This window comes from Lampetra fluviatilis, chromosome 16, assembly GCF_964198595.1.
Source record: "Lampetra fluviatilis chromosome 16, kcLamFluv1.1, whole genome shotgun sequence".
Lineage (NCBI taxonomy): Eukaryota > Metazoa > Chordata > Hyperoartia > Petromyzontiformes > Petromyzontidae > Lampetra > Lampetra fluviatilis.
The window spans coordinates 14,653,665-14,669,031 of NC_136290.1; the positions used below are offsets into that span (position 1 = coordinate 14,653,665).

The 15,367-nt window shown below is 57.9% G+C and overlaps 1 protein-coding gene across 2 annotated transcripts; it reads right to left on the reverse strand.

The window, feature by feature from the left end:
* Positions 1-597: 597 nt before the first annotated feature.
* RAPSN (receptor associated protein of the synapse) lies at positions 598-10,404 on the reverse strand. 2 transcript variants are annotated; one of them, XM_078863822.1, is made up of 8 exons: positions 9,993-10,404; positions 8,579-8,770; positions 7,423-7,581; positions 5,818-5,916; positions 4,482-4,604; positions 2,911-2,964; positions 2,079-2,278; positions 598-830 (listed from the first exon to the last, which is right to left on the reverse strand). In XM_078863822.1, exons 1-8 carry the CDS (start codon positions 10,332-10,334, stop codon positions 758-760), a joined length of 1,242 nt encoding a protein of 413 aa, XP_078719948.1. In that variant the 5' UTR covers positions 10,335-10,404; the 3' UTR covers positions 598-757. The 2 variants fall into 2 exon arrangements, with proteins under 2 accessions (XP_078719948.1, XP_078719947.1); XM_078863821.1 differs by lacking the exons at positions 598-830; positions 2,079-2,278; positions 2,911-2,964; ... (1 more) ...; positions 8,579-8,770; positions 9,993-10,404 and having other exon boundaries at positions 2,985-4,604; positions 5,818-6,426.
* Positions 10,405-15,367: the final 4,963 nt, after the last annotated feature.

Sequence of the window (15,367 nt, forward strand, 5' to 3'; positions counted from 1 at the left end):
CACTCTCCTGAAACAGAGTCTTGCCAGTCAGTGTGGCTTTCCTGGATAAATAAGTAAATTATCGTTGTTATTATGAAACACCGAGGTGGGTGGTGTTCATGGTTGATGGCGGTACCAACTGCACGCGCATCCCCGATGGCTGCGCTGGCGCCGGTGCTCCGAGCGTGGGCGCGGAGCGCGGTGAGCGGGGGCCACGCACGGCGGAGCGCGGCTCCACAAACACCGGGCCGGAGCCACAGACGGCCTCCCAGGTGAGTGCAACATGTGGGGTTAGCGCCCCCAACCCCCCACAGCGCTCGCACTGCTGCATCTCGAGGCGCCCGGTCGTGTGTCTCCCCCCCACCCCTACCGCCTCCTGCCTCAACTCACCCCCTAAAAGCAAACTCCTGTGTCCGCCTCACCTCGCCCACATAGCCACCGCTCTGCCCGCACCTCCACCTGCTCCCCCCACTCTCCTTCCAGACCACCATGCCCCCCCACCCACCACGACTCCCCCCAAACAGCCCCCCCCACTGAGGAATCGCTCCGCCCCCTACCCCTCCTCCACCCCCCATCGACACGTGCGGAGATGGGAGTGGGGGAGGCGCACTCACAAGTCATTCGGACTATTCCATCTCGTGCACATCATGGGGGTGACACGGGCGCGGAGACGTGCGCGAAGAGAGACGCATCGATTTGAGGATTGGACTCCTCCCACCCGGGACGTAGCGACACCTCGCCGGGCCACCGCCACTCCGCTTCCACCCCCCCCCCCTCGTCAGACGAAGCCTGGCTTCACGGTGCTCCTCCGGCAGTTGGGGCAGCCGCGCGTGCCGTTACCCTGGATGCACCTTTGAGGGCGGGCGAGAGAAGTGTGGGATAACAGGTGGGTCGAGTGGTGAGATCCATCCGACACTCTTTTCCACTTGCACATCCGAGCCGTGCTGTGGCCTTGCCGTGTCAGCGCGGCGCAGCTCAGGAAGCACGGGTTGCTTTTCCACAAGCCGAGCAGTGCCGCCGACGTTCCAGCAACGCGTGATGCGTGTAGATGACGCTGTGTTTGAGCTGTACTGTATTGTGATAGGGGTTTACCCTTTCAACTGGTACTGTATTGTGCAACGTCACACGCATTGGCATCAGCCCCGCACCCAGTACGCCTTCGTCCTGAGCCAGATTCAGACGTCTATTCGTGAGGCCAGCGTAGCACGGCTCAGTTCCTGCACCGCTCGGTAAAAACGCCAGTGAAAAACCATCCGTGCCATGCTGGACCTGTGCTGGCTCGACTCGGATGCGCAAGTGGAGAAGGGGTATGGAAATAGACGCTCACATCTACACATTGGTCAGTAGGGATGGAACACTGTGCCCATTAATTGTTCAACGTAAATTCTTACGCTCGCAATGCACACATTTTGAGTGTTTTAGAGGCGATAATGCCCCTCTCCTCCCCCTGCGCCCTCCCTCTGCTCCCGCCCCATTATCTTCCCAATGCACGCTGCAGGAGGTCACTTGTTTCTCAAGAAATCGAGGCACAAAGTGGTGCCATTGCTGACACATCTGTCTGCGAGCGTGCACGTGACGCGCCCGATCCCCGATGGGTTGGCGAGTGGCAGTTGTCATCGCCCGTCTCAAATGCGGGAATCCGTCCACAGGGAGCCGGGAGCCACCTCCGTCCCTCCCCTCCACAGCGGGCGGCCTTGTGCAGAGTGGGGCCCTTGTGCAGAGGGCCCTGCTGGGGGCCCCACTCTGCACGAGCATCGAGGGCCCCGGCCAAGGACGGGGCAGCTACAGCGCCGGCTGCTGCGATCTAACCCAGCTGATATATAGTCCGCAGCCCACCCAATACAGACCCGTCTCACCCTAGCCCAGAGGTCGGCAACCAAAACAATAACAAGAGCAATTTTTTCCAATTCGGTAAAAAAAGGTCAAGATTACAAGATCCGCAATGCGTGTGCTGACATACGTGCGTCACGTCACGGAGCAGTCGTGACGCGTGCGGCTCTGGAGCCGCAGGTTGTCGACCCCTGCCCTAGCCCATCGAATCCTGACCCTGGCCCTTGTAACCCTCGTGGCTTGCTTCCACCCCCACTCCAGCCCCGTACTTGAGGTGGAAGATGTGCGCGCAGGGCAGCGCCTGCAGCTGCAGGTTGCGCTCCCCGATGGCCTCGCCGCAGAGGCCGCAGTAGAGCTCCAGCTCCTCCACGCACTCGTGGAAGCGGACCACGTGCTCGCGCAGGGCGCGCTGCTCGCCCCGCTTGCGGTAGATGCGCTCCGACAGCGCGTGCACCTTGAGCAGCGAGAGCTGCGGGGAGGGGCGGCAGAGGCGGCGCTCAGGCCCACGGCGCGTCTCGCTCCAGTCTCGCGCGAGATCGCGATCTCTGCTTCAGGAGATCGCGATCTCTGCTTCAGGAGATCGCGATCTCTGCTTCAGGAGATCGCGATCTCTGCTTCAGGAGATCGCGATCTCTGCTTCAGGAGATCGATGCCAATGTGGGGGTCTGCCAGAGCTGCTGCTGCCGCTGCTGCCCCTGGCCACGGCGCGAGGGCTTCCGCAGCGAGAGAGCGAGAGAGCTCGTGTCGCTGTTCCTGCTCCGTTGAAGGAGCGCAGACTGCAATGACTGTAATTTTACACGTAGGATCTCGCGACCTATATAATTAATAATTACGTGGTTTTGGTTAGATCGCGTAAACGTAAATGTGTCGGACTCAAATTGTAAATGCTGTGGGTTTGCTCTCCAACACACCGGTGTGTGGAAGTAGTAACTAATGAGCACGCACTGTTCACGCGACAAGCCTTGCTAATTGACTGTGTCGGGTGAAGATGAGTTTACGACACAGTTATACTTACACAACCTAACCCAAAAACACTTTAATGCGAATATAGTTGGTTTACTGTACGATCCATAGTTTGTGTAGCTTGGAGCAGCAGGGTACCTTGTTCCCCACCGCATCGGCGATCTCGTAACCCTTGCTGAGCGCCTCCAGGGCCTGCCCCGCTCACACAAGGGGGGGGGGGGGTGGGAGAAAGTGTGTGTGTTGAACTTCTTTCGGACCGTACGTAGCCAACAGTGATTATCTCGCACGCACTCTCACACGCCCTCTCACACGCCCTCTCACACGCCCTCTCGCGCACTCACAACAAACAAAGACGTGTAGCCTTAACAGATCGCTGGGGCAAGCGCTGTTAGCGAGTAGCACCTATGAAGGCCGGCACGACACACGAGGTGTGGGTGGCCAACACCACGCCCTGCCGCCTTGGGGGCCCCTCCCTGTCTATCTCACTCTTCCCCTCATCCCACTCCCCTTTGTAGCTCCTGGACAGCTCCTAATTGGCGATGTTGGAGTTGACTTGTGTTGGCGTTGTTGTTGTGGTGGTTGTTGTTGTGGTGGTTGTTGTTGCTGTCTCGTGGTTGTGTTGGAGTTCGTCGTGGTTGCGTGAGCAGTGATCATCAACAGCCCGTGCCTACAGGTTGCATCGTACACACAGGCGCGCCACGATGCGTCGCCACGCGTCCCGATGTTCCTGTCTCGGAGCTGCCACTTTTTTCCGGCGACCGTGACTCGATTTGCTGTCGTCGCTGGTGTTTGTGCTCGTGGTTGTTGTTGCTGTTGTGACAGTGGTTGCGATTGTCGCAGTTAACGTGGTTGTGTTCTGCCGGGTGATTGTGGTTTGCCGGGTGGTCGTGGTTGTGTTCGTGTTTGTGGTTTGCCGGGTGGTTGTGGTTGTGTTCCTGGTTGTGTTTGTGGTTTGCCGGGTGGTTGTGGTTGTGTTCGTGGTTGTGGTTTGCCGGGTGGTTGTGGTTGTGTTCCTGGTTGTGTTTGTGGTTTGCCGGGTGGTTGTGGTTTGCCGGGTGATTGTGGTTTGCCGGGTGGTTGTGGTTGTGTTCCTGGTTGTGGTTTGCCGGGTGGTTGTGGTTGTGTTCCTGGTTGTGGTTGTGGTTTGCCGGGTGGTTGTGGTTGTGTTCGTGGTTGTGGTTTGCCGGGTGGTTGTGGTTGTGTTCCTGGTTGTGTTTGTGGTTTGCCGGGTGGTTGTGGTTTGCCGGGTGATTGTGGTTTGCCGGGTGGTCGTGGTTGTGTTTGTGGTTTGCCGGGTGGTTGTGGTTGTGTTCCTGGTTGTGGTTTGCCGGGTGGTTGTGGTTGTGTTCCTGGTTGTGGTTGTGGTTTGCCGGGTGGTTGTGGTTGTGTTCCTGGTTGTGGTTGTGGTTTGCCGGGTGGTCGTGGTTGTGTTTGTGGTTTGCCGGGTGGTTGTGGTTGTGTTCCTGGTTGTGGTTTGCCGGGTGGTTGTGGTTGTGTTCCTGGTTGTGGTTGTGGTTTGCCGGGTGGTTGTGGTTGTGTTCCTGGTTGTGGTTTGCCGGGTGGTTGTGGTTGTGTTCCTGGTTGTGGTTTGCCGGGTGGTTGTGGTTGTGTTCCTGGTTGTGGTTGTGGTTTGCCGGGTGGTTGTGGTTGTGTTCCTGGTTGTGGTTTGCCGGGTGGTTGTGGTTGTGGTGGCCGCGTTCACCGCGCACCTTGTCCGAGTCGCTCCGCGTGATCCAGCACTTGGCGAGGCCCAGGAGGACCCCCACGTGACCCAGGCGGTTCCCGATCTCGGTCATGATGCTGAGAGACGACTCGTACCGCGGGAGCGCCTTCTGCAGGGAGAGCAGCGCCACTCTCTACGACTCTCCGCTCTCTCCTGCACGTGGCTCATGTCCCCCTGTCACCAGACCACGGCTACTTTGACGAATAGACGTTCGCGTGAGTGGCCCTGACCACCCGTGAGATCTCTCAGAACTTCACGAGGTCATTTCGTCTGAACACCATCGTGGGTGGCCAACACCACGCCCGGACGCCTTTTTCTCTCCAGTGGCGATGTTCACACATTTCACCAGGTACTCATTTGAAGCTGAGTCGACCTAGGGGAGGCCCAGAACCGGTTGAGATAATCGTCACTGGTGTTGTCCGTGAGCGGGAATCGAACTCGTGTTGCTGGGTTCATAGCGCAGCGCGCTAACCGCTACACCACCGCTCCCCACACACACACTCACACACTCGCACACACTCGCACGCACACACAGATCCCCCGTATAGCCTTAACAGACTGTAGGGGCAAGTGCTGTTAGCGAGCACCTATGAAGGCCGGCACGGCACACGAGGGGGTGGGTGGCCAACACCACGCCCGGTCGCCTTTGTCTCCCTAGCGGCGATGTTTACATCGCCGCTAGGGAGGCTGAGTCGACCTAGGGGAGGCCCGGGACCGGTTCAGATAATCGTCAACGGTGTTGGCCGTGAGCGGGAATCGAACTCGGGTCGCCAGGTTCATAGCGCAGCGCGCTAACATCTACACTATCGCTCCCCACACACTCACACAAACACTCACACACACTCGCACACACACACTCACGCACACACACTCATACAAACACACACACGCACACACAACAACAACAACAACCGCCATTCGCCACTAAGTGGCGGTGACGTCACCACGACGCTTGTGCACACACTCACACACACTCGCACACACACTCTTGCACACACTCACACACACGCACACACACACTCTTGCACACACTCACACACACGCACACACACACTTGCACACACTCACACACTCGCACACACACTCTTGCACACACTCACACACACGCACACACACACTCTTGCACACACTCACACACTCGCACACACACTCTTGCACACACTCACACACACGCACACACACACTCTTGCACACACTCACACACTCGCACACACACTCTTGCACACACTCACACACACGCACACACACACTCTTGCACACACTCACACTCACACACTCTTGCACACACACACTCACACACACTCGCGCACACACACACGTACGTCGATGTCCCCCTTGTTGCGGTGGATGTCAGCGAAGCAGAGGAGGCAGAGCGCCTGCAGAGGGCGGTCCCCGTGCTGCAGAGCGATCTTCATCGATTCCTGGGAGCACAAAGAAACAGCTCACCCGGGCAGCCGATTCAGACTGTCGCGACAAGTGCTGTTGGCGAGGACCACGAGCAGGTCACGTGGACGGCACCACCTCCAACCGCTTGCAACTCGATCGTGCACATACATACACAGCACACCACGTCATCGTTTATGGCTGAATTAACCTGCGGGAATTCCACAACAGGTTCTGATACCAGTTGCCACTGATGTTAGCCGTGGTCGGGAATCGGACTCTGCCGCCGAGAGCACCTCTAGTGCGTCATCCCGCCTGCGAAGCGTGCCACATTCGGCGTTCCGGGTCACTGGGCCGTGGACGAGGTTCCTGAGCGAGCGCCGCACGCGGCGCGGTGTGCGCGAGGCTGCGCCCTGCACCGCACTGGGGGCCGGCGGCGGCCCGCGGGCGGCAGCCCACGGAGCCGCCTCGGTGTGGGCTCGGCGCCGAATCGCCGCTCGACTGGCGGCGTGGGCGCGGCTCGGGTTCATCGCGCGTGACCCGCGACCAGCCACCACCATCTATCCCCTTGTTCTTTCCCTGTTGGGCCCACGACTGCTCCCCCTCCTCTAGCGCCGCGTTGGGGGCGCTGTCTCGGAACGACGCGACCAACTGGCCCCGTGCACGTTCACTGTAAGGCTCCTCTCGTCAACCTCTGTTCAAGCTCTCGGTGCTCGATTTGCCCAACAGCCGATGTGCGCACCATCAGCACAGCAAAGCGCTGCGTGTGGAGACATGTTTTAGCAGCAGAGGCCTCTTAAATTCAGTGGAAGTTGGCGCTTTAATACTGCGAGGGTAATGAATCATCCAAACGGAGACGTGAATCAGTCAATATTTTGGGGGGGTTCGTGACGGGTCGTGGGTCTCATGAGAGCGGGTCGCGGGTTAACAAAGTAACACCCGAGCAGGACTCTCGTTGTGGGTGTTGTAGATTCACAATGGCCGAGTCAGCAGCTGAGTGTCAAGGTTGTCATTACGCAACGCACCACGTGACAACCCTCCCCCCAACCTTGCCCGGCTCGGATCCCGTGTCGCCACACGCTCACGCACAAAGATCCCCCCCCCCCGCATTGCCCCCTGGCCTGCCTGGCCAAGTTGTGTTTGCGAGCACCTGTTATGAAGGCCGGCACGGCACACACACGGGACACGTGCACATGTTCACGCGCGTCGAGACACGCGGATTGTGCCCGTGATGTTCACGGTTTCTCACAATGTGGAGTGGATTCTCAAGGCTGTGCAATGGATGTTCACGCTGTTGTTGTTTACCTGTCGTTAATAACTCACTCGGCCCGATTCGGTGCGGTGTCTCAGCAGCAACTGCTGCCACCGTACATTGTATGTATGTTGAACTTCTTTCGCACCGTACGTAGCCAACCGTGCTAATCGGAGGTGACTTAGTTCTCACGTAAAGGGAAACGAACTCGGGGCCACTTGGTTAGTAGAGCAGCGCGCTAACCACTGCGCCACCGCTCCCCACACGCGTCCCACGCACGCGCCCCACGCACCTCGCAGCACTCCATGGCCTCGGCCACGCGGCCCAACTTGCGGTAGGCGACGGCCACGTGGTAGTGGCTCATGGCGCGGTACTTGAGGCTCCACGAGGAGCCGTAGTCGCTCACGAGCTGCGCCGCCTTGCACGGGAAGAAGAGCGCCTTCTCCAAGTCCTGAGCCACAGCATCAACATCATCATCAGTGCCGGTGAAATCACCACCGCCTTCACCGTCATCTTCACCATCAACATCATCATCACTACCATCACCTTCACCATCATTATCATCACCACCATCATCGTCATCATCCAAGCATTGTCATCATAATCTTCAATATTGTCATCAGAGTCAGTGTCATTACCATTGTCGTCCAAGGAATTATTGGCATCGGTGTCATCAGTGTAATAATCAGTCAGTATCATAATCATCTAATCAATCATAGCCCTCGTTACCATAATTGTCATCAGTCATTAGCATTATCATCATCAGCAGCACCACCGTAACTTATCACCAACAAGCAACCATCAACGCCACCACCATCATTCCACGGCAGGATTGAGGCTGATTAGCACTTGGATTGGAGACTGCCTTTGACTATCATCAGCAGCTGTAGACTTGGGTTGCAATGTGACCGGCAAGATGTGCGGAGTATAGAAGTGTGCTACGCTGTCGGATTCACGGTGGGTTTCATGCCACGTGCCAAACACGAGCAGAATGGACCGGCTTTTCTGCATCGTCATCATTATCATCGCCAACATTAATCAATCATCGTTACTGTCTCATGCCCATGTAGTATGTGTACCATGCAGAACATCTCGAGGCGTGCGCGTGCGTGCATGCGCGTGTGTGCCCGTCACCCCCTATCTGCGGCAGTGTGGCAGTAAGCTCGCTGCGCTACGAATCCCAGCGACCCGAGTTCGATTCCCACTCACGGCCAACACCAGCGATGATTTTCTGAATCTTGAACTCCGGTAGGTCGACTCAGCCTCAAGTGAGTACCTGGCATTTGGTGTATCATCGTCACGAGGGAGGGGCGTGACGTCTGTTGGTCACCCACCTCCTCATAGGTGCTGCTCGCCAACAGCACTTCCCCCAACATCCCTTTAAGGCCATACGGGTAACCTTTGTCTTTGTCACCCCCGCTCCCCCGCCCCCCGCCCCCCACCCGTGCCTGTAGCTGCGCGTAGAGCCCCCCGAGGCTGCAGCAGACGCGGCACTCGAGCATCTTGTCGTCGTTGTTGTGCGCGTAGCGCAGCGCGCGCTCCAGCGCCTCGAGCGCCTTCTGGAAGCAGCTGAGGCCCAGGTGCGCGTTCCCCATGCTCAGGTACACCTGGCCGTTCAGGCCCGCGCCCACCGTAGTGCCCTGCACACAGACGCGCGCGTCGGGGCCCAGCGTGAATTCCCCACAAAACGCGCATTGAGGCGGCGGCCCCCTTCTCGAGGTGGCTCCACCGGCCTCGCGTCCCCGTAAACAACGCCACGACTGACGCCGCTATCTGCGCCACATCCAGATGTGATCGGTAGAGCTACGTGCTGCCAAAAGGGCCCTTCGCAGCACCATAAAACGATCGACATTGGCATTCAGCTCGCTGAACATATTTCCATACGCACGAGTCGAACAGAATATCCGGTTTATAGCCTGAGCCAGTGGTGGAAATTCCATATTTATATAACGGGAGCGAGTCCATTCACAGGACACCTGGTATTGACCTCTCCACAAAGTGGGGCTCGTTGATGCTCATTTTATCGATCCCGTTGCAAACCGCTCGCTGAGCCGCCACGTGGCCACGTAAGAGACTCGGAGTGGGGGTCGTTTGTTTTCCATTGAACCACAAGGTTCGCGAACTTCTGTAAAAAATAACTGGTTGCGTGAACAATGAAATTCCCAACTGCATGGCTTTAAAACGGAACAACGAAAACTGTAAAGGAGCAGCACGGAGTGAGGCACGCCTGGAATTGCACCGAGAGCCCCGACAGGGAAGGGGACCGCAGGAGACGCGCAGGTGACGCCGCCCCAAGCCGCCCAGGGGAGCGAGAGGGGGCAGAGCCGCCACGGGAGTGGCAGCCGAGGGAGTTGGAAAGCGTCCGAGAGGAGATGGAGCGATAGTGAAATCCGCTCGTGTGTAGGGTGGATTGCTGCATCGCAGGATCGTGAGTGATGGCGGTGGCTTGGAAGAGGCCTTCATCCAGCAGTGGATTGACCATGGCTGGTGATGATGTGAGCAGTAAAACGAGACACATTGCGTGATCTGGGCAGGAATTCCATAACGACGCTGAATGGAGTCGGACATGGCCACTCACGATGATGGCGACGATGGTGACTGCGTGTGGGAGATGATGAATGATTGCATGATGACGATGATAACGAATGAATGTTGGTGTTGATTGAAAGATAACGATGATTGCATGTTAATGACGATGATTATTGAATAACGATAGAATATTAATATAATATGAATGATGATAGTAGAGGTTATAATTGAATGTTGGCGATGATTGAAGGTTGACGATTGAACGATGATTGATGTGGACGTTCACGATTGATGGTGATGATGCAAGCAGCAGTTGCTGGCGACGCCTCGTGCCTGCATGTCCACGCTGCACCGGCAGTACGACACCGTCTTGTGGAAGTCGCAGAGCTTCTCGTTGGCGCGCGCCAGGTTGAGGTAGGCCTCGGCCAAGAGGTCCGGATCGCCGATGTCCCTGGCGGTGTCGATCTGCGTCACGGCGAAGCGCAGCATCTCGCGGAAGCGGCCCAGCTCGGCGTGCGCCGTGATGAGGCAGCCGAGGACGCGGAACCGGGACACGGGGTCGTCGTGCGCGCGCTCCAGCACGCGCTGCCACACGGAGAGCGCGCGGTCCGTGTCGTTGGCCTGGTACAGACGCAGTCCTTTCTCGATGCCCTGCTTCGTCTGGTCCTGGCCCATGGCGCTCGATCTCGCTTCGAGCAGACGATGCCCTCCCCTGCGCCTCCTGCCCACCCACCCCCGCCCCCCTCTCTGCTGAGTTCCCCCCCCCCCCCCACTAATCACACAGCAGCACCCACGCCCCCCACCTCTCCCCAACTCTTCTGCGATCTGCTCAGCGGCTGCTTGGAGCGTGTGGTGGTGGTGGTGAGGGAGGTGGTGAAGGATGTGGTGAGCGAGGTGGTGAGGGAAGGGGAAGCTCTAATGCTAATGAACCCCGTGGCGCTGCGGGTGAATGGAGGGACCTGTTTGGGACGCGCTTGGTTATTCCTGCGCGACTCGTCTCTTCAATATCAGCTGGCGATACCGACTCCTCGTCCTCCTCCTCCTCCGTGTCGTCGTCTTCACTTCACCGACACGGACGCACCTCCGCCCGGATAAAGAGTGGAGGTCGCGCTCCGTTCTTCTCGCGGTGGCGCTGTCATGTCCTCTGCTCTGGTAACGGAGGAGTCCCCACCGCCCGCGTTTCTCTCTCTGCCCGTGGCAGCGTTCTCCTCTCAAACGGACCGGCGTCCCGACTCACGCAGCACGGTCGCTCTCATGTCGACAACTGGACGAGCCGCAGTCTCGGGCCGAATGAAGGGTCCCGGGCAGGCGCCGAGGCGCCTCTCTCGTCCCGCGCCGAAGAGAGGGGGGGACGCTGCTTTGCCAACCCCCGAGTCCCCGGACACACCCCCCCCCCCCCCTCCACGAGTCGAGGAGCCGGACCCCCCAGATCAGCTTGGACCACCGCTCGGAGTCACGGCCTCTGGGCCCCTTCGCTCCCCGTGCTGCCCTCCTCGCTCGCCGCCGCCGCGGGCCTCGCTGCTCGCTTCGGGCCGCCGGAGTCGCCGCGGGCGGCGCGCGGCGTTGGGGCTCCGCAGGGGCCACGGGGGGAGAGCGGAGCCCCAAAACGTCCCCGCAGCTGCGCACGTCCATCACGCGCGCTGACATCACCGCCTCGCGCAGCATCCCTCCTCCCGCTCCAGACGACGTCTCCCACCCCCTCCCACCCACCACCATAAACCACCAACCACCACCATAAACCACCACCCACCACCACCCACCACCCACCGCCACCCACCCACTACCCACCACCACCCACCACCACTCGCCACCCACCACCACTCGCCACCCACTCCGCGCGGTGCGAAGGCGGCTGCAGGAGCAGCGCCGCGACCCCGCGGATTCCGTGCGGGAGTCGAGAGCAAAACAACGGGGGGGGTGTGATGACACCAAACGCGTGTGTGCGTGCGGGTGTCTCTGTGTAAGTGTGTGTGTGTATGAGTGTGTAACTGTGTGTGGGTGTGTGTATGTGTGTGTATGTGTGTGTGCGTGCGGGTGTATCTGTGTAAGTGTATGTGTGTGTATGTGTGTATGTATGTGTGTATGTGTGTATGTATGTGTGCGTGTGGGTGTCTCTGTGGAAGTGTGTGTAACTGTGTATGTGTGTGTGCGTGTGAGTGTCTCTGTGTAAGTGTGTGTAACTGTGTGCATGCTGCGCGTGTTTATGCTTGTAGGGATCGGCGACCCGAGTTCAGTGAGGATTATCTGAACCGGTCCAGGGCCTCCCCTCGGTCGATTGAGCATCAAATGTGTCCCTAGTGCGGTGTGTAAACCTGGCCACTGAGGAGACAAAGGCGGCCGGGCGTGGTGCTGGCCACCCACCACCTTCATATGAGCTCGCTAGCAGCTCTAGCCCCAGCAGTCTGTGACGCTGTGCATGTGTGTGTGTGCATGTGGTTACATATGAAAAACATGCTCTCTAAGAATAAGAACGGGATTTTACTATTGTACCAAAGTAACAATACCTGTTTGTATAATTACGCAACAATATATATATTCACATTTCCCAGCATCACACTTACACCACGTGTGTAAGCTCACGTGTGCATGTGTGTGCACACGTGTATGTATAAGTACACGTGTGTATGTGTGCGCAAGTCAACGGGATTATGTATGCGGCCATGCTTTGTGTGTACTTGCTGTGTACACGCCGTGTACTTGTGTGTACGCGATGTGTATATATACATTGACTATACTCGTGTACTCTTGTACCCCTATACCCGTGTGCTCAGTCGTGTCCTCGCGTGCCCATGTACACATGTATCCAAGCACCCGTGTACCCGAGTATCCGTGTACCCGTGTACCCGAGTACCCGTGTACCCATTTGACAGCTGCTCCCCCGTCGCGAACAAGAGGCGAGGAATGTGCGGAGCGCGCTGCTTTATTTGGCGAGGGGAGCCGCGCGCTCCCGGGCGCCTCCAGGGGGGCACGCGGCAGCTGGGGGGGGGTCCCCGGGGGTGTGGGGGGAGCATGGGGGTGGGGGGTGTAGAGTGGGGGGGGTGTGGGGGGAGCATGGGGGTGGGGGGGTGTAGAGTGGGGAGGGGGGGTGAGGGGGGGTGTGGGGGGAGCATGGGGGTGGGGGGGTGTAGAGTGGGGGGTGTGGGGGGAGCAGGGGGGTGGGGGGGTGTAGAATGGGGGGGGGGTGTGGGGGGAGCAGGGGGAGCAGGGGGGTGGAGGGTGTAGGGTGGGGGGGGGGGTGTGGGGGGGGTGGGGGGGTGTAGAATGGGGGGGGTGTGGGGGGAGCATGGGGGTGGGGGGTGTGTAGAGTGGGGGGGGATGTGGGGGGGGGGGTGTGGGGGGAGCATGGGGGTGGGGGGTGTGTAGAGTGGGGGGGGGAATTTAAGGAGGTGGTGGGGGTCGGGTTCCCATATCCTGCCCCCCCCCCCCCTCTGCACCACGCGGCGCGTGTGTCCATTCACTCGGCGGCGCCGTGTGAATGGACAGCCGCTTGTCAGTACACTGCTGGATGAAGGCCTTCCCGTGCTGTTGTCGGTCATGCTTCACCAAGCTGGTCAGCCACAGCTGACTGGTCTGGGGTTCCGGGTCCAAAACTGGGGCCACGCCAAGGCAGTGCCCCATTGCACGAGTTTGGTCTGATACGAGTCTGTAGATCCTGTGTAATGAGTCCTTTCCGAGTCTCCAGATCCTATGCAGCGCCGCGGAGCCGTCTCTAGGGGGCGCTGAGTGCGCGATCCGCGGGGCCACACGAGGGGCCACACTCGACATTCTCGCGGCGGGACCCAGGATGACGAAGACAAGTCGCTGACACGGGATGGTGGTGCACATCGCGAGTCCGCTACGGCCCGTCGTGTCCACCCTGATCCAGTATCCACCTTGACCCAGAGTCCACTACAGCCCGTGGTGTCCACCCTGATCCAGTATCCACCTTGACCCAGAGTCCACTACGGCCCGTGGTGTCCACCGTGACCCCGTGCTGCCTCGCCACCACTGCACTCCACTGCACACCGTCATAGGTGCTCGGTCACACCACTTGCCCCAACAGTCTCTTACGGCTATAGGGTTGAGCGTTGCCATTGTGAGCCGGGGTTGGCTCTGCAGGGGTCATGGAGCATCGTCCAGTCGTGTCCATCTAGCGTCGACCCCGCACGGGGGGAACGGAGAGCGGCGGCGGAACACGGAGCCAACATTCACCCTCGATCCCCGTGACCGCCAGGCCCCGACTGAGCAGAGCTGTCAATCTGCGCGACCGGGGTTCTCTTCAAAGCGCGTGGCTGCCGAAGGACCGCGTGGATGGCGGGACGCGGTCAGAAGGTTCTGAGATCGGGAAACAATGACAACAATAACAACAATAACAACAATACCAACAATATCAACATTGCCAACGATACCAACATTGCCAACAATTCTAGATTTGAAGCTTTCGTGACTGCAAGGATTCATACTCTTAGGTTTTTTCGGTAAAGTCACGTAGGTATAAAATAAAATTAAAAGTTAATAATGGAAATAAAATAAAATAATAAATCACGACGTTTCGGAGGCAACACAAGTCTCCATCATCAGGTGGGACCGTCACAGCTAGATTTACTGTATCAAGTGAGGCAAAATTCCAAGAGACAAGCTCTTAAATACAAGTTAAGGGAGGAGGGGGGGCTTATCTGAATGTGGTAGCCAATGAATGGAACGTGTTGGGGGGGTGGGCGGGGCTAAAAAAGAACAATAGGTGCACATGTTGTTTTACCTGGTGTTGGTTGACAATCCAAATACAAAAAGGAGAGTTACTGTTACACGCTGGGGATGTCAACACTCGGTAAAGTAGAATAGTACCTGTGATTTCTCAGGTTGATGTAGCTCTCAGAGGCATAGGACACATCCATGCGGATGTAGCAAGAGCTGAAATAGCCACTATTCTTAAGAACGCTAAGAAACCCACTAGCAACATTCCACTCCACATCGACCAGCCCCCCTCATTAATATTCATGAGCAGGTGACGTCACTCCACATGGAGCACCCTCCCCCCTCATTAATATTCATGAGCAGGTGACGTCACTCCACATGGAGCACCCTCCCCCCTCATTAATAATAATGAGCAGGTGACGTCACTCCACATCGAACGACCCCCCTAATTAATAATCATTATAAGGTGACATCTTCCAAACGGACATAACCCCCTCCATTCATAATAATTAGCGGCCGACGTCACTCCACATGGGGGCCGAGGCGCCTCCTCCCCCCTCCTCAGCGTCAACTCACAATCCTCACTCACGAGGCAGAACCCTCACGTCATCACGCGATCTCCGTCACGCTGTTGAGACATCGAAGTAAAAAGGACGTCGTGATGAACAAGGGATTATAACCTTAAAATGAAATAGGTCTGTGTCACCGCGTCCTTACAAGTTGCACACGCATTGATGCAATGAATATCACATCGCGGTCTGCTTTTCGCTTGCAAGTTTCAGATTTACTGCAATACACCCGTCCTTGGACGGGCAAAAGGCTAGTGTATATATAAGTACATTGTTTAGTCTTTATTCAGTGTCTACTCGGCGCTTCTTGGCTTGTCTCTTCTATTCATTAAATGGAGCATCTCTTGTCACTGTCCCGCGATAATCAGCAAGCATTGATGGGCTCCATTGGCCCGGATAGCGTTTCTCCATTGTCGCAATGTCCTGGTGACATCGCTCGCCATTGCTCGTCGCTCACTGCTCGGC

What these genes read in the sequence shown, in the direction of transcription:
- RAPSN (XM_078863821.1), bottom strand. Translation starts at nt 5,910, where the DNA reads ATGAAGATCGCTCTGCAGCACGGGGACCGCCCTCTGCAGGCGCTCTGC. An exon ending in GCAACAAGGGGGACATCGAC is followed by an intron (nt 4,605 to 5,817) that starts GTACGTGTGTGT and finishes CTCTCCCTGCAG; the next exon opens with AAGGCGCTCCCGCGGTACGA.